The sequence below is a fragment of the Nasonia vitripennis genome, chromosome 3 (genome assembly GCF_009193385.2).
Source record: "Nasonia vitripennis strain AsymCx chromosome 3, Nvit_psr_1.1, whole genome shotgun sequence".
Lineage (NCBI taxonomy): Eukaryota > Metazoa > Arthropoda > Insecta > Hymenoptera > Pteromalidae > Nasonia > Nasonia vitripennis.
The window spans coordinates 12,595,346-12,622,335 of NC_045759.1; the positions used below are offsets into that span (position 1 = coordinate 12,595,346).

At 43.4% G+C, this 26,990-nt stretch overlaps 1 protein-coding gene and 1 long non-coding RNA gene across 8 annotated transcripts; one reads left to right on the forward strand and one right to left on the reverse strand.

Moving 5' to 3' along the window:
- Positions 1–192: 192 nt before the first annotated feature.
- LOC100115485 (transient receptor potential cation channel trpm) lies at positions 193–26,321 on the reverse strand. 7 transcript variants are annotated; one of them, XM_031926326.2, is made up of 24 exons: positions 26,187–26,321; positions 21,547–21,712; positions 20,793–20,899; positions 19,424–19,518; positions 17,880–17,962; positions 16,989–17,045; positions 15,719–15,905; positions 15,267–15,640; positions 15,031–15,167; positions 14,796–14,952; positions 14,546–14,702; positions 14,138–14,446; positions 13,478–14,018; positions 13,014–13,225; positions 12,360–12,527; positions 11,250–11,312; positions 9,461–9,679; positions 8,710–9,058; positions 7,942–8,087; positions 7,384–7,718; positions 7,005–7,260; positions 6,384–6,926; positions 5,743–6,254; positions 193–5,561 (listed from the first exon to the last, which is right to left on the reverse strand). In XM_031926326.2, exons 4-24 carry the CDS (start codon positions 19,484–19,486, stop codon positions 5,270–5,272), a joined length of 5,160 nt encoding a protein of 1,719 aa, XP_031782186.1. In that variant the 5' UTR covers positions 19,487–19,518; positions 20,793–20,899; positions 21,547–21,712; positions 26,187–26,321; the 3' UTR covers positions 193–5,269. The 7 variants fall into 7 exon arrangements, with proteins under 7 accessions (XP_031782186.1, XP_032453786.1, XP_016845133.1 ...); XM_032597895.1 differs by having other exon boundaries at positions 193–5,579; XM_016989644.3 differs by lacking the exon at positions 19,424–19,518 and having other exon boundaries at positions 193–5,579.
- On the forward strand, positions 20,034–24,135 carry LOC103317668. Its single transcript, XR_004227113.1, has 3 exons — positions 20,034–20,185; positions 22,128–22,264; positions 23,771–24,135. It is a non-coding gene; the product is annotated as an uncharacterized LOC103317668 (long non-coding RNA).
- Positions 26,322–26,990: the final 669 nt, after the last annotated feature.

The window sequence follows — 26,990 nt, forward strand, 5'->3', positions numbered from 1 at the left end:
TCTGTGTCATGTGTGTGCGCGCCGCCAGTCCGTGCGGAGGGGGGTGCTGCGTCCGTTCGCAGTTCGCTAGTCAGTACAGTACCACTATATTATATATAGGTAGCTGGAACGCTGCGTCGGCTGACCGTCACCTTCGCCCCGCGGGAGAATTCAAACTGTTATACCGAGGCTAATAAAGATCAACTCCACTCGTTTCACGTTAAATATATTTATTTCATAGACATTTGTATTTTATGTATTTTGGATCGCGCGCATATTATCGCATATCGATTCAACCGCATCCTTTGTGCTAATTTATACACGCATGTAAATATACAGAGTCAGTGGCACGACCTTCTTATAGCTTATATTGTCTCTGATGACTAGGAAAATAAGTTGTTTGAATGTCTCTTTCCCTCCGCGTACTCTTCCCCCCTCAGACGTAGCATTTGTTTTTCACACGACACTTTTCAATTACGCCTCACACATCGCAGATCTTCATACTGTATGCACACAGTTATAATCAGTGAAATGTAAAAAAATACATCCCTCTCGGTTAATTCCGATGTAGTCGTCTACGCGAGCCTTACCCCCCCCCCCCCCCCCGCCCCTCGGATTTCAAAAAATTAGTGTAGAAATACGCTTATACATATCGAAAAGGCTAATTAACACATACAATGATAACGTCTTACAAGCGCGTTAGTCGCTCAGCTAGTGCTCGTCCAAGATATGTATAGGCGTTACAATTTTTCCCCTTGAACTTGTTAACTGCTGACGATGCGCAGTTAACAATTAAATTTCACCGATACAACTCTTTTTTTTTATCATTATACTCCTCATTACTCATACATTCGCGAGCCAACTGGCATTGTACGCTCGTGCAAAATTTTCACAGGAGAGAAAAACTGCTATAAAAACAAAGTTGTTGACTATTCAGGCATTCAACACAGTCTGTTTGAACTATTGTATGAAAACTAAAGCTTTCCACAGAGTCGAGCTTCCGCCACAAATTAAAACACGATTTAGAAAATTACGAGATGGTAGACAGAATCTCCTCACAGTTTAGAATTAACGTGCTCGGCGATCGTTTGGTTAGTCTTGCAAGCACCGAGTAAAACTTTGAAAGCTTCGTCAACCGGATTTAGGTAATCGGTACGTAATATAGTGGACTTAGAGAGTCGCGGTACGATTAAGTTTTTCTTTTCATAAGATAATAAGTGCATATAACCATAATTATATAAGTACAGTCAGTCAGAATTGTTTACCTTAAACTTTAGAATAGCATCGCATTATACATCGAGTGTACAGTGTCGACAAGTTGAAATGACATAAATGCATTTCGGTCTAATTTAAAGTACATACATACATGCGTAGGAGGCCATATGCACGAAAAATGAGATTAGAGACTGATGCAGCGTGTACTAAATAAACGGGGAATGATTGGCAAAAGAGAATCGAGATGTTTGGCATGCTTCGCAGAGCTCGTATTGCTTTTCATTTCATCTCCATTTATCAGACATTTCGTACAATTATTTATTGGCATGCACGACGAATAGTATACGAATATTGCTTGGATTTGTTGTAATTTACTTGGGAAAATTGTGAAACACAAATGAGTTTGGTAAATAATCATTTCATTAATGTTGTAGTAAACATGCACTTTATGACGGCGTTACACAGGAAACATACACGAAAAGCGAAAAAACAATAGTTATCCTGATGAACGTGTGTAATTCGCAAATTTTTTTACTGACTAGACAATGTAATATGCAATCCAAGAGAGATTGGAAATGGGTGGTGATTATATCGATATCCGTGGTAGAAGTAATTTGCGACGAATTGGAAAAAATATATTGTCGTTCGTCGAAAGCTACCTCCGCTCGGCGGTGTGTCCAGTTTGTATACTTTTCTCGGCATTTTTCACAAAGATATGACACATATTTTACTCTTTCTTTATTAGGCCTTTCTCGAGAATCGCTTTTTTAATGATAGCATTATCAATAAATATATATCTCAACTATCAAGCACGAGATTTCTCGATTATTTTTATTTCTTTCATTTTTACTTATCTCATATATGCACGAAAATACACTCTTATAACTCAAAAGAAGAGGGATGAAAATTATAAACCAAAGCGATTTGCGTTATTATTGTTCACATATTTTCCGTTTTTTTTTTTAATAGAGAAATTTCTTTAAAATTCTATTTTAAATAAAAAACATTTGATGCATTATGGAAATTTAGAAGAATTCTATAATCGTCATTATGCTCTCTTCTTTTTTAATTTCACAGTACATCTATTGTTTTTACCCTGAAAATCGCTAAACTTGAAGAAATTCCTCTAAATTGGCTACACGATGGTAAAATATTATGTCTTGATAAAATATTATCATTACATTCTGAAGGAAGAGTGTTCAGGCCTGCTTGAACGTTTGATTTGATACTTCGTTTACAATAATAAACGCTATATATTTACAATTATCCAATGTCGCCCGAGAAAAAATTATATAAAATTACGTATGAAACATATTCAGACAAATAAACATACTGTCCTCTTAAAAAATTGATTTTTATGATTTTTGAGGGATCAAAGTAGCAATGATCTTTGGATGTGATAACATCTCCAGCGTTCGTGAATATGAATCAATTGACTACAAATAATATTATGGAATATATTATTACTCAACATTATACCGTTGAAAAAATCTAATTGTTACATTACGATTCTCTCTCTCTCTCTCACACACACACACACGCGCGCACACACACACATGCATAGAATAGTGCTGACAGTATCATGTGATAGTGTGACATACAATTACGTATACAAAACATATAAATCAAATTCATGCAAATGTTATACCTCAAGATAATTAAATATAATTTCTTCTCTTGGCCGGTATTATATTCGGCAAATTCATCCTAAGTTTTATATAACACAGATTTTGGCGCAGTCCTTTTTATACGTGGGGAATATGTTTTATATACTTCATTCACCGCGCGTGATATGGACGAATGTATGGTCCTTGTAAATACTCTTTCGTTTTAGCGAAGCATTTTACTAAATCAAGTCGAAAGAATTTGAGTATCACGCATATTTCCATTTGTTTGATTAAAAGGACTTTGACACTCGCCACGGGACAAAATTTCATACAGGTTGTTTCTGTTGCCTTACTTTACTCTACGCAAATTTCATTTTTTTTAATTTAATAAATATGCCGCATTATAGATAAAAATAGCATTCTTGGCTCAATCGCACAAAATATTTTGCTTTCCTTGTTACTTTTCCGTATGCTTTTATACATTATAGATTCGATGTGGTGTACACTTCATCGTTACAGGACGTAAGACACACAATCCCTTGCGTTTAAAATTATTTTCATCAACAATCGCTTTCAAACCGACTTTTGGTGCATCAAAATAAGCTTTATATTATGTAGTAAATGTTTAAATATTTTGATACACTAAAAATCAATCAATATGCAGTTCAAATGATATATTTCATTCATTTCTATAAATTCGACTAAATTGATTATATACATGCTGACGATGCGCATATAATAATATACTACAAAATGATAAAATTAAAACTATAAAAGCCTCGAAAAAGTCGTCATCGATCTACTAGAGATCACTCTTGGTGTTTAGTAAATCAGTACCAAGCACTAGGGCTGGAAATATCAGTTCGGCTTAGCAACGAGTAAATTTATTGTAATTCACCATCAGCATCTAGTTCATCTAGTTGAACGTCTCAAAAGAATCGGCGCCAAACAATCTTTTCGTGCAGTATTTGATTTCGTTTATTTACATGAAATATGCAAGTCGCGCGCGTATAACTTTTTGGGGCATTCATAAGCTAATGGTGCATTTATTTTATCGTCAACAATTTCTTTAAAAAATCATTTATAGCAAAGACAAACTATGACATTAAGTAATTGATCACGTAGATTTTTGTTGTGAAAACAACAATAAAATAAACAATGTAAATTGTAAAAGACCGATCGACGTAAAGTCTTCGGTTTTAAGTAACGAATAGCTCAAAGTTAATAAAAATCTACTTGTCTAGTTTATGTCCCGATCAAACGAGGGCAAATAGCCGAATCGTTTTCTCTTAGTCAAATATTCTAAGTACCTTAATAAATTGGATAAATCTTAGGCAATAGATTTAGTTAAGTTTTGCACACTCCCGAAGAAAATATTTATATACAATCGTACACGAAGTATAGATAAATTTCATTCCGGAATTTGATGAATATCGTGTCCTTCGGTTCTACATAATCGTTTTTTAAAACTTTGTGTTTTTTTTTAAGTTTCATTTTTGTCGTTATTCCATGCGATTTGTTGAAACTGTTTCGCCATATGTGGAATCGTTGTAAACTAATTTGCGCATTTTAAAACTCTGATATAGGTTGCTTCAGAAATCAACAAGTCCTCATTCGAATTATTACCACGCTCCCATCAGGTAAAAAAGTGGAATTTATTCTCTTCTATCGACTGTGATAAGCATGAGTTTCTCGATCTACGAGGGTAATAGAAATTGCGCAATTCAATTTAAATATAGGCGGTGACTTAATCTTCGATAAGATGCACCATTGATTGTTTTACCGCACATTACAACAACGTAGTACAACTACATATTCAGCAAAAAGTGGCAGAGTGAAACTTTGACGATCTGTCTAAAGTTGCGCAATTTTCCATCGACGTGGAATTATGTATGCTATTGCGTATGTCTATCACATAGGCGATTGGTTTCCTTACACCTCAGCTAGTTCAATTTTCTTCGTATGCAAACATACACACAAAATCAATCTCAAAGATGGAACGTCTGTGAAGTAATTAGTGCGAATGGTGAGTGTTTCTTTAAAGAAAATCATCTAGCTTGTTTAACGACTTTTAGTTCATTGGGTGTTCTCTTTACCGAGTGCAATATATGTAATAATTAATTTTATTCTTAAAATGAGGTTGCATGAAAGAAGTCCGAGATAAGACTTCACAAAGTATGCGTAATATGCTATCTTTGAATTTATTTTATAGCACTGCGTGGCATAAATCCGCGTTTATGTAACGCCTATCCGTGACCTAAGTAGCCCTTTATTGCACGGTGTTTTATCGCGTTAGGTCACACGTATAGTAATGTACTATTTCGAAATTTTACCCCGACTCGAAACGATCGAATTTCACTCTCGAGATGTCATTTTTATGCACACTGCACTTTAAAGTATATGGAAATAAATAATCTCCTTTGAAGAAACCTTCCCACTTCATCATCAACCTGACTAAATGGAACAACTTAGCACATAGTCTCGGAAGCAGGGGCAGCAACACCGCTCATTCCCTTATCATTAGGATCCGACTCGGCGGAATCACGAGTAGCGGCGGGTCGCGCAAGCGTCTGCTCGATCTCACGAGTGACATTGATGGAAGGTGGAGACCGATGGCAACGACGACGCGTTGTTGTATCCTCGTCGATAGCCGATGCGCGACGCAGACGTGGATGGTGTTCGCTGCTGATGAAGAAGGACGTGGTGTTTACTACTGCCGGATCGTCGTGGCTGCTGTCTTCTTCATCACTAATATGGTACCTGTGGAAAGATGATCTTCTTAGGCGAAGTTAAACCATGTGGTTAATTAAGTTTGGTATGTGTTTATCTACTAGTGTTTGCTTAAATTTTAGGAATCCGTAATAGAAGCTAATTCATTTCACTAATAGAAGCAATTACTTTGAGAAAAAGGTGTGAATAATAAAATTTAGTTAAAAAGTACCTCCTCTGAATCAGATCCTCCATCTGCTGATAATCGCACTCTTCGGCATCTCTAAGATGTTCATTTTCAATCTGCCAGGCTATCTCTACAGGGTTCTGGTTACTTCTTTCTGAAACACTTCTGACTCTACAGGGAGGTGGCGAAACAGGCGGTGTTCTAGGTGGGCTTAGCAGTCCGCAGTAGCTCTCTAATTCGTCAGTGATACTTGTGTATTCGGCTCGCATAGCTAGCAGGAGTGACCGCGAATTGCTCGAGCCCGAGGATTGAATGACGGCGACGCGAGGCTCGGCCCATGTTACACCCCGTTGAAAGCTTGCTGACGGTACGACTACACCCGAAACGCTCGCAGCTATGGCTGCAGCAGCCGCTGCATCATCTGCAAGTGATTCCGAACGCGTACGGCTGTTCTGACGGCTGGACTTCTCAACGGAGTCTTGGCGAGAATCAGTGGTGGCTGTGACATCGCCAGATGTATCGCGATCATCGGATTTCTCTGCTTTCAAGTCTTTTAACTGTAAAGAGAGAAATCATTATACCTTACTCAAAGAAACTTATAAAAATATACTGAGATTTCGAACAATCATTAAGACAATGAAGCGAAGAAATTAGAAAAAGACTGTCTTGATCGCAGCTCAAATTACCTCTCCTACAGCTTTGCTCAGATCGCTTTCATCGTGACTTGTATTTTCCTTGGATTCGTCCTGCAACGTCGCAATTTCCCCGCTGACTGACGAGCCGTTTCTGCTGAGATTGTCCCCAACCATGGCTTCAACCGCTCTATTCAAATCTGTCGCCTCGTCTTGTTCCATCTGTTCCTGGAGCTGCTCTCGATGCTGCTGTTGACCCACGAGGCCACCAGCTGCCATGTTCATATAGGCGGCATCGGTCATTGCGCGGATGAGCTTTTTGCGTCGCAATGGGATGCAAGGTAATTGCGCGTGCGAATCCGATTCCGACATTCCAGCCTCAGAACGTTCCGATACCCGGCGAGGTCGTATGAGTTCTACGTCCAAGTGCCGAAGCGCTTCGGTGCTGCTACTGTTTTCATTTCCAGGACCACCGCCACCGCCAGCTCCTCCTCCACCAACTGGCATGTAAGTTGCCATGAAACGGTGGATTACCCCAAGATGCGCCAGGGTCTGTTCGTTTAACTCCTCGAGCTTGCGAATGCGAAACTCTACAGTCTGAAAATATCATTATAGTCTTTTTCTAGATTTTGCAATTACAAATTTTTAATAAGAGCTTCGATAATATAAGCGCACCTGTAAAGAAGATGACTGATTGCTTTCTTTCTTGTCGATATCTTCGATCTTCTGGTGCATGTTTTCAACGCGCTCAGTGGTGACCTTGACCCGCTCCTCGGTAGACATCTGCAGCTTGAGTTCCTGCTCACGGAAGTAGCCTTCAACGCAGTCTTCCTCGAAGTCGTAGAGTCGCTCCTTATCGTCAGCTTCGAGGAAAAGCTTGAGCCCGTTGTCACTCGTTTCGCCCGATTGCAAGCGGCCCTGTGTCACGTACCTACGCAGAAAGATGTGGCATGATTTGCAGCATGAAAATTTTGCGTGATTTGCGTGAAAGTTTATGAAATTGAAAACTCTGAGATATAATCGGGCTTGCGTGAAAATTTTAATCAAGTCTTACCTCAATATGTATCTAATAATAAGATAAAGATGAGAAACGACAATGAGCGGCGGCGGTAGCACGGGTTTCTGCTCGTACTCCATAACCACAGTAAATCTCTGAAACATCCAAACTTGATGGGCCACTGCGTTCACCTCGATAAAGATGTTATTGAAGACGGCGATGAGCAGATTTATCAACAAGATATTCGCCACCAATAGATAAACCGACATGGCTGCCGGAGTAATCCAGCGGCCGGGTAAGCATGGCTCCATACCCGGGTTGTTGTCGCAGTCTGGATCGATTTGATCAGCGTACACCTCACCGTACAGCATAAAGTACGGTTCCATGAACACCTGAGGGGGTAAGATTTACAGCGTTAGATTTCAGGAATTGGAGTGTGAACGTGGCCTGCTTTTAGATAGGTGTTTATTTTGGGATGAGTTCATTATAATCTTGATAGTGTAGGGTGTGAGACAATCAAGCTTGAAGGGCTTGCTGCTGATTTGACAGTTTGGGCATTTACGACTGATATACTTATATTTTATGCTAATAACTCATACAAAAAATATGCATTACGTCTCTGATAATCCTCCAGTTGGGCTCGGCGTTGGGGTTCAGAATGGCTTGTCTGGCGACACCGAAACTCATCAATACCACTAGCAAAAGCACCACGAAGTATATCATGTTCTTCACCATTTTTCCCATCATGGTGACCAATGGACCTGCATAAGATTGTAGGTATTAGGAGAATGCTGAATTTGGTAATTGGTTAATTACGTAAAACTAATCTACTTTAGGTAGGTCATTTTTTCATTTCAACATTGATTGTAAACTGTAAATATATTTCTGTAAAAATTCGATTTCTCCCGAATATGAAATAGCACGGACAAATTCCTCTCTTTGGCCCATATCTAGGCGTAGAATATTATTGCTTCATAAATGAGGTGAGAAGCAAGCACGAGACACATTTTATTGAATTTGAAAAAATTCCACGCGAGTACGCAGAATCCTTTGAATCCGCGCGCGTATATCCTTGTACGATGTGAGCCTTCGCGAACGACGTCAAGACATGATTCAAATAACGTATGCACACATATCTATCTAAAGCCTCTGGTATATGGATCTATTCGCTATTGACGACGCGCGTCGGCCAAGAGTCTGATACACGCGCATTTGAGTGCATATCCGACATGCTTGAAGCAAAAAATAAAAAATTGAGTGGATACGGAGGCGACGCATAAAAATGTTGAATACGAAGGAAAGGCGAATTAATTATCGCGCATACGACTCGCTGTCGAGTTTGCATAGGTATTTATTGAGCATAAAAACTGTCTTTCAACTCACCAAGGTACTTATTCACGCCAAGAATATTGAGCATCCGGAGATACCAGTACATACAGTCGACACAATAGATGGTCCTGCCGACGTCGAAAGTCGAAGGCCTGAGTCTCAGCACTAATCCAATGATGAAGAAGATGATGGCCGCAGCGTCGCAGGGGTTCCACATGTTCCAGGCCCAAACGCTGAACTTGTGCGAGAGTGCGACGGGCTCGGAGGTCGCGATTTCGCGCACCTTCTCGCAGCCCATTGTGCAGATGTAGGCGATCGCATAGATTTCCGCCCACGAGGGCACGTCGCCCATGCGCACCAAAATCGAGTAGGAGAATAGCAGCAGGAATATGACGTAGGCTATCTGAAAATTTCATCTTTTCACTTCAGAAAATCGTTCTTTTTTCGGTACTGTCAGATTTGTCTAGACCACTTTCGAAGCTGTCTGCCAAGCGATTTGATTAATATAACCAAACTTGAATGAAAAATTCAGCATTTTGCAATCTTTGTTCAAATCGAAATGCATAAATTTTCAATCCATCGGATGCTTTTACCAGTCCCGCCATAATGTGGCATAATTGATTTGAATTTAGTGAGCTGCGGTTTGTCGGAGCTTAAAATATGCGTCAGAGCTGCAGGGGATTGTTTGGAATATTCAATGAAACCGATAAATCAATAAATCATAAAGAATTCTGAGAATATGTTGATCGATTCCTACAGCGATGATAATTGCAGTAAAGACGGTAAAAAGATAAGAAAGCCTTACAGCATTGGCCCAAAACTTGGTGATCGGCGCCGTGTAAAACTCGTAAAGTTTCTTCTTCAGTCTTAGTGGCCTGCTATTCTTATTGTCGTAGTACTCGGACAGTATCCCGTAGGCCCGATGATTTCCTTCGTCGTTATCCGTCAAGACCTTGCCGTTCTCGTGGACAATCGTCTCCTTGGGCGCGGCGCTGCCCAGGCCGTGCTCGTTGCCAATCAGTGCCTGCTTGCCGAAAAAAAAAAGAAAACGAGCGCGTGACGCTCTAATGGACATCCCAATAACACTGATATAGACGATGACAACAATAAAGACAGTTATATGCATATGCGTGTCCAGACGAGTACATTTGCGATTCTCATGTATTTGAAACAAATATAGATCTTCGTTAAAACTTAACTGACAACTACTTATGCGTGGGAGGATAGGCGAGACAGTAAGAGAGATAATGAAGTGCTTTTTTGGCACAGACTGAATTGCTGAATTTGCACTCTTTACTATGTTAAACTTTCTAGATTGTATGCGTACAGTAAATGTAGTGTGGATGCAGAAAATGCTTCAACTGGTCACATTAGCACTAAATTAAAGTATACCTTAGTTTAACAGTCATAAAAGGTAGAATGGATAAGAATAGTCATTCTGTAAGACTCGCATCTTTCTTTTACAAACTCAAAAGAGAGAATTGTACACAAACGCGCGCGCGCACACACACACACACACACACACACACACATTCGAACTATTTACACAGATTTCGACGTAGCGTTTGAAATGCAATTTCTATGCTTACATAGGAGAATATATCTAGCAGGCAAATATCACAATTAAGATTAAATGCTATATCGAACAGAGAAAGAGAGGACAGAAATAGATTATAGAAAGGCACAATCGAGACGAAAAGCATTCGATGAAAACCAAAGGTTGACAGGAAACGTGTAAAAGATAATAAAGAGAGTAAAATATTTCAAGTGGACTTTAAGATTTGAGTGTCTATATTATTGCGTGGAAAAAATGAATGCGCAAGATTTTCGAGTCGCGGATAAATTTGAAAAAATATTGAAATGCTGAAGGAAAACGGAAAACAGTAGTCAGCATGAGAGAAGTATCTGATCGAAAGCAACTGCTGAAAAGATAGATAAAAGGGGAGCACCTGTTGCTTTTGGAGAGTGTAATGTTTCAATGAGCAACGTGAAACTGTTTTTTAAAAATCAGAGTTTGCACTTGATTGTCAATTTAAGTTTCTTCGAGCACGCCGTGTCATCGGACATTTAGAGCCCACAGACCGCCACCTCTTTAAGCAAAGCGCATCGGACAACACGTACAAGATCAAAGTTCTCTCTTTAAGTTCAATCATACGAGCGAGTCTACAATCTTCCGTCACTCTTAAAAAGCTCCCAGGCAATCAATAACCAGAATATTAGCTAGAATAGATGGATAAGCGGGCGATAGACGCGATGATCAGAAATAAGTAAAAAATGAAGCAAGCAAGTGAGTGTATGCACGGCTTATTTTAGGAATATAGGTGCCAAAATCTTGTCGCGATGAGGGCAAACACGAGGGCAAACCAGCGATCGATTTGCGTACAGCTCAATGTATTGGGTACAGCATCAGCACAGAGCGACTGACGTCACGATTGCTATTATCTTTCTTATCGTTCACAGGCAGGCGAGAGAAATTACGAGACGAATGAGAGAAGAATAGCAAAGAAAGGGAGAGAGAAGAAGATGAGAGTAAAAAGAGTTTTAATATAAGATGGTGTGCAATGGGGAAGAAAGCAGACGTGTCGGTTTTATACCTTGGCCCCCTGCTGGCTCTTGGCTTTGCCACGAATGCTCAGGCTCCTGCACGGTGGACGTTTCTAAAAAAAGTAATCAGCGCGGAACGCACGGGATAACAGGCCTGTTTTGCACCTCAAAACACAACCTGCTATGTCTTACATTTAGCAGTTTCCTCTTTTCTTTTATTCCTACGTAGATTTGTATTGTGTTTGAGAAAAAAAGAGAGGAGAAAGCGGGTAGCGAGTAAACGCTAGAGAGAGAAAGAGAATAGCCGAGCTCGGAGCCCATTCAGTTTGATTTCTCTATGCCTGCTTCCGAGGAGACTTGGGAAAACGAAAATTTCAACGTGTTTTCTCCTTTTATTACAAGCCTGAGAATAATCATAGTTTCAGGTGAGTGTAATGCATGTAAGGTATTAAAGTAGCGCATCTGCTCAAAGCGTAGCCCAGCTCCTATCGTTACGATCTTTATTAGTACCAGGCTCTACGGATTGTTAGCGTTAAATGTAGTTTAGTCTTCGTATAGCAAAGTGCGAGTAAGTACAAAGCTTATAATAAGTGAATGTCTTTAGACATAGTTGTATTATACAAAGAAGTTATTCGGAAGACCAAGAAACGAAAAATAAGGATTTATAAATTGACACCTCTGTTCAATATTTGACTTAGTGCACATATAGCTACAGGGGGAGGGAGAGAGAGAGAGAGAGAGAGAGAGAGAGAGCTTGGGAAGTTCTGCGCTTTAGTTATAAGCTGTTTCCCTCCTATGGCGCTCTCAACGAGGCTCTAATGTATTAGTCGATATTTCATTATATATACGGGGCTACCGCAGCTTCCGTTGACGCGCGCGGCCAAGGACGGTACAGATTCCAGTCATTTTTCTCAATATCCTGCCGTCAATGCTATCTTTTTTCAATTGATTATTCTTATTCTTGCTAATCTCATTACTATAAGTTCCTCGTGGCGCAGAGTATGCAATTGATTGAATTCGAACGATTCTTTCCTTATGAATATATTAGTCGATACGATCGAATTCTCTTTTAATAAGAAAAGTGACTAGAATCATCTTGATTTCTTCTTGTTGAAATTAAAAAGTAGAAGATTAATTATACAAGGAAATAGAGTAGATACCTCGACATCAGGTCCGGTAGGTGTTCCATGCTCTGACTCGCTGTCTTCGTTCTCGTCTTCGAGGGCGATAAGATGCTCCTCAGCTGTCTGGGGCATCAATTGCAGCTCCTCCCGGCTCTTGAATTCCAGTTGCGTTATGTAGACCGGACAGAACAGTCCCAGTATCACCTGAAACGCATTTCAACAGACTCGTTCATACGCAAAGTTCTCGAAGCAATTTTCCGTAGTAACACCACCTAACTCGTGCTGACCGATAAACAACTAACTCGAGCAGTGTTTGGGCTGAGAGTTCGATCGATGTACGACGCGCTGTTGTGATTTACCGCAGCCCAACGCAAAGCACATTGATTAGGTCTCTGTGTTGCAGCACCGGGTCAGCTTTAAATTGCTTCCTGGTGGTCCACTTAGCTGATTAAAACACGGACTGATACAGAGTCTGCTGTTCGTTTAGCACAAAGGAGACTATTTCAACAATAATCAACTGGATTGTGCCTCTATAATTTCGTTCTTGTTGTATAAACGATGACGAAGAAAAGAACTGTTATACGAAAAAATTCCAGGTCGATGAAGAGGGAGATTGTCCAATTTTAACAGAAGCAAAATCTTGAAACACGACTATTTTATGTCCTATGGAATTGAGGTAGGTGCATTTACCTTGAAATTGGTACTCTTGCGAGTGCGAAGTCCACCCATCCAGAGATCTGCGAGGATAATCTGACTGCAGGGGTGAGCGAGGAGAGCCCGATGATTGGCGGTCACCGCGAGAGAAAGGCACGTTTGGCCAGACCAGTTCTTTAGTTCCGACGTCAGTAACTGTTGAGTTTGATCGTCGTCCTGGCGGTAACAGTAGTCCAGCAATTCCAGGGCTGTGATATTTGATTATAGAACATTTTTTAACACATTTTATGAAAGCATTGTATACGAAGGATATGTAAGAGAAACTATGTCGAGTCAAATGCAGTTAATGCAATACGCAATAATACACACCGACGATGTATTTGACGCGGGTTACGCGGCTACAGAAAGTATAAACGTGCCTTAGTCGGCGATTTCATAAGATTGTCTCGATTACAAAAGTATGGTGGTTGTGATAATAATTTATTTTCTTAGGCACTGACCGATATTCTCAAATTCCTTGCCATATCCCTTGAGCTCATCGTAAACTTCTGTTTCCAAATCGTCTTCAGCAGCTTCATGCGCCATCGCCTTATAGAGTTTTAAAGCTACAAGAGCTTTAGCTAAAGCCTCTTCTCCGTGCTGCCACATAAGCAAAGCCATATGCTGTCTTTTGGTCAGGACCGACCAAATCAACAATTCATTGTAAGGATAGTCGAACAGCGCGGTTTCTTGAGTTGCGGGTATCGTCTCGGCCAAGAGACTCATGGTAGACTTTCCTCCGGAGCCAGAGAACGAGCGGCTGTTGAGGGCTATGGCGCAACTGTTTCGGTGCGCGTGATGTTGCTGGTAGCCACCGGAGCGCTTCATGACGCGCGTGTAGAGGAAACGGAACTCCTTACGCGTGTACTGCGAGCGGTAAGCGCCGCCCATGAGTTTGTTAATCACGAGACCGATGTCGTGAAGGGTATACATGTATCCGCGCGGGATGTGCGGTCGGACGTCCCGCAGGATGTAGCCCAAGGTGTTGGATGGGCCTTCTTTCTGTTGGAGAAAAAGGAAATTAGTAAAAGTTTTAAAAGTCTTCGAGCAAATAACTCCGAGCAAGAGTTCCGAGTCAATTGCAGCTTTTGATTGAATTTGCGAACCCGTGGATAACATACCGTGTTATAAAGCTCCTCAAGGCGCGGAATAGAGAGAAACTTGCGCATGGAGACGCCGTTCTCAAGTAGCAGCTTGACGAAGTCGATGCGGTCATGCTGCAACGCCTGCATCATCGACTGCTCGAGGGCGCCAGGCGGCCACTTTTGCCCGTAGACGAAGATCTCGCTGCGCGCGATGTCGACTCGGTTCCAAATCAGCGCGAGGGAGAGTTGCTCGGCAGGCGAGAGTTGCTGGGATTTGAAGAGCGCCGTGAGGATGGTTTGATCGAGCTCCTGCGGTTGGTCCTGGGATATCCTGAAGACGGTGATCTGTACAGACGGCAGAAGAAGAGAGAAGAATCAAGGCTTGCGTGATCAATCGAGTATGCCTAGGGCAGTGCGTTACTGCCTTATTTCCTTCGAACTCACCAGGTGCTTTCGACGCACGCACTGGAGCAGCTCCGAGTACAGCTGATTCGCCTGCTCCGGAGAGACTTTAAACGTCCGCTTTATCGTGTCCAGCAGGTGGTCCCTCATACTTTCGAGTGGTCCCTCCTCCTCTTCGCTTTCATTTTCAGAGGCATATCTGCGATTTTCGCGTTAGCAAAGATTAGTAAACTCACTACTCACTTACTGCGCACTTACGCGTACATACGAGGAAAATCGTGAAATCGCATACTTGTGCATAAAAGCAATAAGATCCGCTGCACGGCCGGAGCCATCGCAGACGACTACGGGCACGGGTGGCTCGTCCGTCACGTATTCCAGAACGGAGCGTATCGTGTTGGTTCCACCCTCGATTACTAAGGCTACCACGGGAATACTGCTGTGCGTGTCTGGCGAGTGAAAAAAAAAATTTGTTCAACACTCCTCTCCGAGCAGCGCTCGCATATCCGCGGAGTAGGGTGACTTACATGGCTGCAGCTTTAGGTTCGATATATACTTCTCGAGCTTCCTCCTGAGGACGATTTCGGCGCCGTAGCGACCTCCAGTCCCATTGTCGACCAGCAAAAAGTACGCGTGTCGATTGTTCAGCACGGCGAATTTCGACCTGGCGATAAAAGAGCGAGTATTAGAGAGGGGAAGAGAGAGAGAGAGAGAGAGAGAGAGAGAGAGAGAGAGAGAGAGAGAGAGAGAGTCCTGCACTGACCATGGCGAGGCGAGCGAGTCGTAGGGGACCTCTCTCCCGCGGCCGATAAGCTCGTGGCTCTTCTCGAGGATGCCCCAGGGAGCGATACCGATGCTGACGACTCGACCCTGCCTCTGCGATCGTTCCAAGAGCAGAGCGTCTCCGACCTGCCTGGTGACTCCCGTGTTGGTGCCGCCGGTGAAGATCCAGGCGCCGGTGGTCTTCGCGGCCTTGAGCAAGCCCTTGCGCAGGACCTTCTTGAGGGTGGGCTGGAGCTCGAAGTTGGAGCGGCCGCCGTGCACCGTGATCAGGAGCTTCGGCAGGCCGAGGTTCCACTCCCGACAGAGCAGCTGGACGATGGGCTCCGGCTTCGTGTCGTGGGCTAGCCTAACGTACTGCGTGACACGATAATGGAGATTAGAACAGGCCCGTCACAGGCCCGACCACTGTCTGCGATGCGCTGCGGGCAATACCTGAGCCTTGGTGGGATGCGGCAGACCCTGGAACTCGATGGTTCCGTAGGCATCGGTCGGACAGTGCTTGGTGTTCTTTCCCGGGCTCCACTCGTCCCTCTCGGCCTCGGCCGCGGCACTGCTCGCGAAGCTCTGGACATCCGCGCCGGTGCCGCAGTGGTGCGTGTACGAGTGGCCGCAGCAGCACCTGCAAACTCAACGGTCCGGTGTCGATCAATCCAGAAGCCCCGCTGGGCCCCGTCGCCAACTCTCGCGCATACTCTTCGCTACCCAAATCACTCGATAAACTTCTATGTGTGTGTGCGTGTGTGAGATCTTCACAGGATAACGCAGCAAAAGCCGCTCATTGAAGCAGCATATGCGAGAGACTCGTTCGACGCCTCGATGGCTGTAGGCATACTACGTCGCGTACTCCCGAGCTCGGCTGCTCTATTTCGTCTTCGTTTTATTATAATCATCAGGCTATGAAGCGGTATTACGAGGGCATTGCCAGTCTACAGCGATACATGAGTTTTATGAGTTTTATGAGTTTTATGAGTTTTATGAGTTTTATGAGTGTAGAGAACCAAACCAAAGTGTAAATGAGCGCGCGGGTTAATATACGAGGCTGCTGGTGCTGAGTTATGCGCGATTATGAAGAAATTAGCCAACCAAACGTCAAACTTTGGGAGAATGAAAGATGGTGACTTCGAAACCTTGCGGAGCTCAGCTGTGCGGGTCAGATGATTTATTGAGAAAAATCAATGCTACAGTCATTATACAGAGAGGTTTAATGTGAGATGAGTCCACTCTGCGAGATTTCGAAGCAGCGATAAAGAAGACGAAGTAAAAAGTCAGAGACAAAGCTTAAAGTGATAGCTGATCCAGCGGAAGTTGGAAACGGTAGCGGTGACAGCAGCAGCAAATTATCTGCAACGTCGTTTCCCTTTCCGTTTTATTCTGCATCACATTAACGATCGCGGCTCGACGTGTGCCCGCGCGCTCGCGAGCAACAGGTGGACGCGCAGTCGAACGGATACACTTTATATAGATCTCGTGTGTTCGTGTGTGTGTGTGTGTGTGCGCGCGCGCGAGTACATACGCGTATAAAAATTCAAATAATCCAAAGCCTGATGATCCGTCGACGCGAGCACGCGTGTGTGTGTGTGCGTCTGTGTAGCTGCATATGAGTGGTTGCGCCTGTGTATGCGCAGGCATATGGAGATGTAGATCGAGCGGGAGGATCGTATATAAGTATAGGGGGATGCACAATTGTCTCTTTGTGCCTCACCTTGAAGTAGTGATCACATCGTATTCTGCATTCTTATCGCCGTGTACTTCTTGTAACCTACAAACGTAATGAGAACAGAGAACAAAAGTAAATCATAACAGAAAAATGATATGAGATAACACATTGTTTGTTTTTTCTGAAGTTCGCGCCTGATATTTCGAGACATACACAAATGCATTTTGATGTACATAGCGAAATGCAAGCGCGGCGACTCGACTTGCTCATAATACTTATAAGCTGCGCGGCATCAGGTGCCTCTGATGATCAGTGCGAGCAGCGCAGGCCGAGTTGCGGCGCCGACGGCTTTCGATTTCATGAGTGTATACAAATGTGAATGACGTGTGAAATTATATAGAAAAACACAGAGAATGACGGACGTGTAAACAGAAGGAGGCTTCGCGCTAAATCTATACAGATGGGTTAGAAAATGACGATTGACAATCGTGAAAAAGCTGTGAATCTTGTGCAATTATTCCCCCCACCCCCCTCCCCCACGCTTCCCCTTTTATTTCAGTTGTTTCAATCGACTTCAATCGCACAAAAGCCAACAACGCCTGTCACGGACGTAAAATATGCGCAAAAATTAGACACGATTCTTACGCATTCTTTCAGTCGATCCCTAAGCACAGACAAAGTATGAAAAAAAAAAAAAATAAATAGAAAAATATGAGCGCAAATAAGGCGTTTTGTATGCACGTTTGCCAAAGCCTTCTGTATTTCGGCGATTGTTTCGTTGTCGGGCTTACACCTATATGCAGTACTCGAAGTATTTCCCTCTATGCCCGAGTCACCTCATCAACCGACACGAGCATTCAATCGTAACTCGGATCGTTGAGGAATTTGCAAAGGAGGGAATAGTAATAATAAGCTCAACTATGGCAAAAGACTCACCGGTGCTCGTCCTTGGCACTCGGTATGAATTTCGTGCATTCTCGCTTCTGGAAGGTGGCCTCGATCCAGCTTCGTTCCGTCGTCTGAAAACATTTCATGAGAATTATTGAACCGTACGAGGGTTTGACAGTGTACCATCACCACGTAGAGCAAGACTGGTACGCGCGCTAACGGTTGTCGAGCGTTTTTAACCGATGACGTTGATGAAGCTGGGCGCTCTTTATATGTTAAAAGTCGAAAAACACTCGAACGCAGGGCTATTCACAAGTGAACACGGCCAGAGAGCTTATTGGCATTGGTAGAATTAAATATTTGTGCACGAGCTGCTGTTAGAGCGGAAGTTTATTGGATAATTTATGCGTGATCCAGGCCTGATTAATGTTCTATATGTAGTGTATGCGCGAAACGGGTGAAGCTGATAAATTTCTCATCGGATTAAGCGAATAAGCGTTATAGACCACACCATCGCGCGCCACATACACATGCAATACAAGCTACGATGCAAACATATTATCAAAGAGAATCGCAATTACGTGAGTAAGTGCACATCCGGTTCTTCGGCGCATATTTACACACTTATTCCTGCAGGCTGCTCACAGCCGTACATGCGCTTACTTACGTTGCATTGTGCACACATGTACACACCACGTGCGAGCGCTGATTTATGCCCTATACACATATATCTCTGAGACCAGCTATAGGCTGATGCTGATGAAGTTTTTCTATGACCTCACTCCCTTCTGCTCCAGCCGATCTCTTTCTTTCCCATTGCGTTACGCGGTCGTACTCGGAGCGCACGTTAGATAACATTGATCAAATAATTGTATATATAGCATGCAGATGATTGGTTGGAATATTAAAAGAATGCACGCCTGCGCTATACTTAGTCTGCCGAGGAAATTCAAGCTCCATGATTGTTGAGAAGGTATAACGTAATGGTTAAAAATAGGACTTTTTTCCTTGTTATAACGCGAATTGAGATAACAACTCCAATTTATCCAATACGACCGAGTTTATGTTTAGTTTATAACAATAATTCGTTTATATTATTAATTTTTGTGTATCCACAAATTTTATCTGTCCGCGTTCAAAGTACACCGGACACGTAAAGTTTATCACCTCCTAGTTATACTCACGCATACATATACTCAAGACAAACGTATTATCTGTGGGCGCACACGTGACTACTATAAACAGATGACGATCTGACAACTGATTGTAGGCTCAACGCCGTATTTATTTTATTGACTACTTATTGATCGAATTCACAGCTACGATTTTGCAGCTCCGCGTAAAAAATCATGCCCGATCGACTCCGTCCGCGCGCGAGTTACGAGTTTATTAATTTTGCATCATGCACTGATCACATGACGCGCAAAAACTTGGAATATCGCAGACTTCGCGGCAGACAGAAATGAAGCAAAGCTGCACGCAGGCTCCACGCGAGAAAAGGACAGAAATAGAAGAACAGTCCCGGAGGGGTAAAAGCAAATTCAGGATTCTCTCTTCGCGAGGTGGAAAAAAACTTGTGAAAAAAAATATACCTTTGTTTTCTTTCGTTTGGTTTTCGGAGTGTTAGCTCCGCAGATCACGCTGCCGATCGCCATTTCGCTGAGCCGTGACGCTTGTCGTGTTCAACCTGTATACGTGATTTCCGCCAATCGGAAAGCAACATAAAATAAAAAAAAGCAAAATGAAATGATAACAATCGAAAACTCGACGAGATAACCGAGAAATAAAACAGTGTATTAAATAAAAGGTTATGCATGTGCGAAAAACGAGAAGCAATTTCGAAAAGAGTATAATCGGTGGTAGTTACGCTTGCTCCGCAAAGTATAAGTATGACATACATGATGCACATCGTCACATCGCGTATCGTCTAATCCACGTGTGCCATCGCTCGCGAAGAAAACTCGCTCTCGGCGGCCTTACTCTCTTCTGCTGGCGGCGAGCTTACAGAACTGAAACTCGACGATGTCGCGGCGCCGAATGACCGACCCGAGCGCTCACAAATGAAGATAAAAAAAGAAGAGAAGCCAGCAGAGGCGGGGCGAAACGAAATCGCACGGACCGCACACACGCACACTTGTCAAATGGCGCGTTAGGGAGATAAGATAGTTTGTATCAGATAAGAAGTGGCTGATGGTGTATACACAGCGCCTCGAGTCGAGATACATAGTTACTTCTGTGCGCGAACAGTCGACACGGGGACGAGCCTGATTGCCCATCGGGAGTTTACTGTCGTCTGTCAATTTTCTGATAGTAGTGTATTCGATTGACGAAATCGCGTGCAAGTGCATTGAAAAGTAATGTGTGCGCCCTGTGACAGGCGAATGGTCTTTACTGGATTTTAATCAAGACGAGAAAAATCCGTTTTGACCTTGCTCTGCGGTGAAAGTTGCATGCGCAGCTGCGTACAAACAGATTTAGCTCCAGGGCTGATGTGTATGCGCATAAAAATAATAAATAAAGTGCGAACAAAGTAGAGCTATATGCACATACATATGCAGAGAGATGCCGGAGAAGCAACACTGCCGGGGTTATGTGACCGAGCTTTTCGAGAGGCGGTATACTTTCGCGAAAAAAACTATTTGCTCCTGCTCTACATGTGGGGATTTTTGGAAAAGTACAACCAGGCCATCCGGAACATCCGTTAGTTTGAAAACCCTTACGCGAGTTTCTCAACTTCCATGCGGCCGGGCTGCAGGGCTCTCGCATAAATACTGATTGTAAGCAGGAAGACTACAGTGCGAGCGTAACACGTATACACACGTGAAAGCTGCAGAAAGAGGGTAAAAGATGCGCGTGACATCGCTGCAGCACTGTAGCGCTGCACTGGGGGGCTAAGAGTGAAAAAATACTGTCTCGCTTTTCTTTTCTTTCTTAATGTCCTCCTACGTTCGCGCCACGTACCACTCGGATGCTCTTGCTCTTGTGAATCATTCCTCCAATTTACACTGCGGCTGCTGGGCTAGTAGACACGCTCTGCATATCGCGAAAGACCAAACACACGGGATCATCTGCGGGAGAAGAGAGTTGCATTGTCAAAACGTTACATCGACGATGGCTCGTGGTTATCCAGATGGAGCCCTTTTGCCGCGTTGCATATGCCTGCAAATCCACAGAAAACCGGACATCAGGGGGTCTGAGTGAACAAATTTGAAATTTGAGGGCACACCTACCAGACCAACCTTTTTGCGTTCCTTAGGCCGTGCAGAACTCGAAAAACCTTAGGGGGGTTTAAATTCTCTTATGGAAAATTAACGTGGGAAAGATTTAAGAAAACTAGCCACGATTCAACTTTATCCACTCAGTGTATAAAGACGCAATCCAAAAATCTGTATTACCATATGAATACTTGGATTTTTGTAACTTTTAACCTAGGAAACCATTTTTAACTCACCAGCCCTCAAATTAAAGCTTTCTTCGGATACTTTGATCGTATTAATACACAACGTTTTTCGATTGCGCCTCCGGACATTGAGTACCTACAGTTAAGAAAAGGCTAGTTTTCGTTATGTTATCTTTCCCATGTTAATTTCCCATAAGAGAATTTCGACTGCCCGACAAAAAAAAAAAAAAAATCTCGTAGGTGTGCTCTGAAATTTTAAATCTGTTTTCACTCAGACCCCCAGAAGTGTCCGATTTTCTGTGGATTTGCACATACCTGCTGCTGAAGGTACAGTCTCGGATGATAAAGCTGCGACTTTATTTCATTTTCGAGAGGCTGGTCCGCTGGATAAATTAAGGCTTGGTTACTACATAATCGTAGAGCTGGTGGCAGGCAAGGTTGGAGCCGTGGATTTTCAGCGGGTTCATGTGTGTTACTCCTGCTGCGAACAGAAAGAAAAGAAGAAATGTAGGACGCTGCGCGCACGAGCTTTCATCAGAGCTCGGATTTTCGATAGCTCCGCACTGTCAAAACCACCCCCCCCCCCCCCGTGAACAGCTCTCGTGCCGCCTCTGCCGATGATGCAGGTGCGCTTTTCACAAAGCTCCACGCGTACACATATACCAAGACTTTAATCTCGCTGTTCGAGCTGCGTACGCGCGCTCACGCATTGAGCCGATCTTTCAAGCCTGCGGATATAATCCGATCGCTCGATATCGGCGCGCCGGCGTTTCACATTTTCCAATAAATATTATACGAATAAAGAAACCCTGGTAGAATCGTTCGTCGTGTACTTGCAAATATAATCATTATAATCGAATATTAATGCTAATAAAAGACAGCAAAACGTTTTTCAGGTTATGTATCTCATATATCACACTTCAGAGTGCAGTTCTACAGCAGGGGGAAAAAATCCGGAATATATGGACCTCGAGTAGTCGGGCAAGCAAGAAAATTGAATTCTCCTCAAGCGCAGGCAGGGGTGAAAATTCACGTAGGTATAAAAGTACTTTCGAGTCGTTTGCGAGCTTTTTTCTCATCGCGATCGTTGCGCATCACGTATGATTTTTTCCAGAGATAGAGCGCAAGCTTGTCTCTCAGGGTATAGACGTACGGAATGCGACAAGTGCGCGCCTGACAGCAGCTTCGAGAAAGTCGAGGCAATAACGCATTGTTCGCCTCGCGCGACAATCGCACGCGAGTCGACTCCAATCTCCACCTATAGGTATACTTATCGGCTCGCGATAGATAGGTTCGCGCGCGTCGGGGCTGGCGCGAGCGATTAAGAGTTTACTCGATTTCTCGTGGAATGTAAAAGCAGTGCGCCACGCGCTCGCGACCTCGTTTGTCGCCGGGCATTAGTTTAATGACAGCAGCAGGCTTTCTCATTACTCCGCTTTTTTCCTAAGTCATTCAGAGCCGCAGGCTTTATTCGCGCGCATACGCGTGCGCTCACAAACGAATTCTCTCGTATCACGTGCACAGCGTCGTCAGCGTCGTCGGCAGCTTTTCACACACGGCCAGAGCGAGTCGAGGGCTTTGCTCAGCGGCTTTGCGCGCGCCGTCGAGCTTTAAAGTCATGAATTCTGAGCTGGGCTTTGTTTCCTTTCGCGCGAGAGCGTGAATTCTGCGGTTGTTTTCGGATGCGCTGGGCTACTCCACTGCAAGAATCTGACGGAGCGGTTCAAAGGGTGCTTTGAATGACAGCTTCCTTTGGCCGCCGTACACCCGTTTGTGTTTCACTTATATTGGAGCTTGGAATATGTTGCTTTGAAAAATTAGCCATTCGTGATAAACAACCTTGTTTATTTTTAAGGAAACTCCTGTGTACGAGAGGCAAAAATATCAGCATAACAAATACCCTCGGGTCACAATATTTTGAAAGATATCCTAGAAAAAGTATGACATTGTACGGCGAGTTAAAACATTTCTTGATAGCTTCATGCGCATCGGCGGTGAGGGCAAGCCATGGTCTATAAAACTGCCGCAAGGCAGCAGCGCAGCTGTAAAACGAAATTCAACCGCAAAAAAAGTTTTTGCTCGATGCATTAAAGAAGCGCTGAAATTTTCATGTCCCTCTGACGTCAGGGCCGTTCGAGTTTTCAATTTCTCTGATTTTCTAAACCTGCGCACTATAGGCTCGTTTCGTACGAAGAGAGAATGGAAAAAGGAATAGAGAAACGTTGCGATTAAAGCTGCACAATGTGGAGTATAAGATGTGCCTTTGTTGTGTGCGTGTGGGGCACAGTTAATTTTTTTTCCCGATCTGATGAGCTTTGCAGCCTGAAATTATACCAATAATGCGGGACACTTCTAGTACTCTATTTAGAACGTAGTACTTATCTCGTTAAATTATAATGGTTAACTTAAGAATGATGCAGTGCAGTTAGTTACTACTTAACGAGAAAAACATTCGTTCGTTGTTCGGCAAAAAATTTTCATTGAACATCAACAGAATCTTTGCGCCTTATTTCTCTGATCAATATTTGAACTGTTGCAGGCAAATGCAAAGACGCTGCAAAGAAATTCCTGGACGACAAAGAAGAGTGCGAAACCGTTGCTACGACTCGGCGGGAAATTTTTATTTTTCATGCCAGGACACCTATACGTATCGTTGCGAATGAAGGAAGTAGCTGTTAGAGGCGGTTCTTGCAACGTTAAAAGAAATTTGATATTCGGAAACGTGGAGCATGCAAAAATAAAGCGAAACACAAAGCACCTCTATACACGTGCCGTGAGAAAGTTTTGGAAGGGAGCGATGTTAATAAAACTGATAAGCTGACACCTTTATTATCGCCTAGCACTTTCTGAGACAACGAATTAAGAAATAATCCAATTGCCAATAAAGCGTGTAAATAAAAGTAATTTTCAATTTCTATTCATGACGGAGCTATCACTTCTGCTTCACTTAAATTCACTATGTGCCTAATAAAATTTGCTGTTCTTCAGAAACGTTGAGCCAGCTGCTGCAGATTTTATGTGCGATAAAAAGCGCCGTCGTATAGGCGAAATTTAAGAAACGCGCAGCGGTTGAACTTTAGGTACGCCCTGTACACGAGAAGAAATTCCGACACGACTCATCTCGATCTCGGAATCAAGCGCAAGTCAAAAAATGCATTGGTCTTTCAATCAAGCGAGCGCCTCACGCAAAATAAAAAAAGAGAACGACTTTACGACCTGCGCTGACAAAAGTGAAAGCATAAATCGCTGATTTTTCCGCTTGCCCAATTTCGCGGTTTTAAAACTAGGCCAATTTTCGCGTGGATGCAGACATTTGGCAAAATTGCTGGCTGCACGCGCACACAAGGGATTGCATGATTCTGAGCGCTTAATAACCCTTATTGATTCTGCTTAGAAAAATCACATCCTGATATCGCGATACTCGCGCTACGAATTATGACGAATAGTAATTAAGTATATAACTGACACGAAACTGATTTGTTTCCCCAGAATACACTGACCTGTGAGCAGGATGCTAATAGCGTTAGTTCATTTTCCAAATAGGGGCAATTGATGCAGCATGCATTTAGACCGTTCGAATTTGCAAGTGCTTGCGGATACTTTGTGACGTTGAACGTTTTCGAACCAAAAGCTAATTAAAAAACTGCAAACTTTCAAAGCGTTCGAACGTTGAGTTTATCTTCGTACACTGAGAGAAAGATATCATTGCCGTACATGTACACACGTTAGGAGCAGTGATTGCTAATATATTCGTGTACATCTTACAAATATTCTATACGAAACAAAAACAGTTTGTATGTATACTATAGATTTCTATAGTATACATACAAAATATTGCAGGAAATATCTGTTATCTGTATGTTAATAGCTAACATATGAATTTCATGGCTATCGTGCGTAGTGTTGCGTGTAGATGGCGTTTCTCTCGTACCGCCTAACCTCAAAATCCGTCATCCTCTTTCATACAAAAAATATTCTTGAGGGTTTATTTATCATGAGTAATCCATAAATCATTAATAATAGAACGAAAGCAACTGAATATACCTTAGGAAGCATGCAAAGTGCCTTTGGAATGATATAATATCAAAATTCAAAATTGTGTCTTTCATCGGCCTTTTGGGTCTGAATGCCAGATCTGGTAGTTTTAGAAATCCAATAACGTGTGTGATTCCAACTGATTAAGCAGCCTCTGGCATTTCCAAAATGGTATATGTCAACTAGTTTATCACTATTAGTTCAAAAGTTATTGGAAAAATTCAAATCTGAAAAGAACCATTTAAGTCACACGTATCGTAATGTACTATTATTTTACCGAGAAAGACGGTGCGCAGTTTCGAAACAAACGGATACACTATTCTCGACTTTGTCAACAAAACAAAACAACAAACATTGACGAAGCCGCACGAGAGAAAAATACTGCCCAATAAATTAAAGCAGTACTGCATACAATATAATAATGCATGAATCAGTTCGGGGAGAGACCTACGGGTCAGCAGGCTGCTGCCGCCGCGCACGCCAGTATTAGTGATAAAGTCCCGGCGGCGCGATGACTCACGAGTTTTGCCGTACCGCGCGCAAAAATCAAAATTAGCCACCCACATTCGTTTATTTTTGTTTTGCGAAAAGTCCCGTCGAATCGATGGCAGATAATTCTGCGCAGACAGCGCAGCAGTGCGAGAAATCTCTCGCCTGGGCTCTAACCAACGTACTTTTCTCTTGTCTCGGCGCGTCTCATATAAGTATATGCGTTCACGGTGCAAGTGTCGGTGCTTCGCACGTATAAATCTCGGAATCCAATTCGAATTAGGGGGCAACGCGTTTTGTGATTCACGCGGCGCGTTGTCCACTGCTTTCCCGGATCCCAGCTACGTAGTCTCTCTACCCGAATTTGCACTCGTGCGAGCAACGAGAAACGCCGCGCAGTTGGAGAAAAGAGAAGGGATCCTTAAACTCACCTCCTCGCAGAGCAGTGAAAGATCGGGAGCTCTCGCTGTCCTGACACTTTGCGGCGGCGGCGGCGGCGGCGGCGGCGGCGGCGAACAACATATTTCCCGCGCTACAATAAAACTCTGGCAGCTCGTCGACAACAAGCGCCAACGAGTCTTCCTCTTCGTCTTCTCCTTCTTCTCCGCGACTGCGACAGCGACGGCGACGACGACAACGACAACGACTCCTCCAGCCGCTTATTCTCATTGAGGATCGCGCGCGCGCGCGCACGCTTGTTCTTTATTGACAAGCCTCCCCCTCGCGCAGACTGCTCCGGCTCCGAAGTCCCTCGGGCTGTATATTCTTTTCTCCTTCAGCCGCAATTAACGCCAATCGGCTCGCGTCGAACGAGACGCTCTTCTCGCATCACGCGCTTCTGCTCCACTTTATTCGCTCCCGCAGCTATAGAGCGAATAAAGGCGCGCACTGTTCTCTCGCCAGCTCTCACTCGGGCCGCGCTTACTCGCAGAGAGTTCTTTTATTGTTGGAATTCATTTTCTCGCCCCGCTAATGAGCGGGAATAGGAGCGCTAATTGGCGCGGAATCACGCGGACGTTTGTCCGATATCCGGAGAGGCAGCGAGCGAGATAACCTTCGCCTCCGCTCTCGTGCGCGCACTGTAGCTATTGAGAATATACTGCACACAACACACACACACACACACACACACAACTCGTGGCTCTTGGCGTAAGTGTATGATTTAAGGTTAGGAAGCGTGCAGTGGCTGGCTTATCTCTGGCCCCGTCGGCGAGTACGCGCAATTCAATTCACCT

Bases quoted from the DNA above. Each gene is read 5' to 3' on its own strand.
- LOC100115485 (XM_032597895.1), bottom strand. From the start codon at position 19,486: ATGGCGATCGGCAGCGTGATCTGCGGAGCTAACACTCCGAAAACCAAA. The intron at 17,963-19,423 runs GTATATTTTTTT...AAATGTTTTCAG, and splicing joins CCAAACGAAAGAAAACAAAG to ACGACGGAACGAAGCTGGAT. The intron at 15,906-16,988 runs GTGAGGCACAAA...TTGAGTTTGCAG, and splicing joins GATGTGATCACTACTTCAAG to GTGCTGCTGCGGCCACTCGT.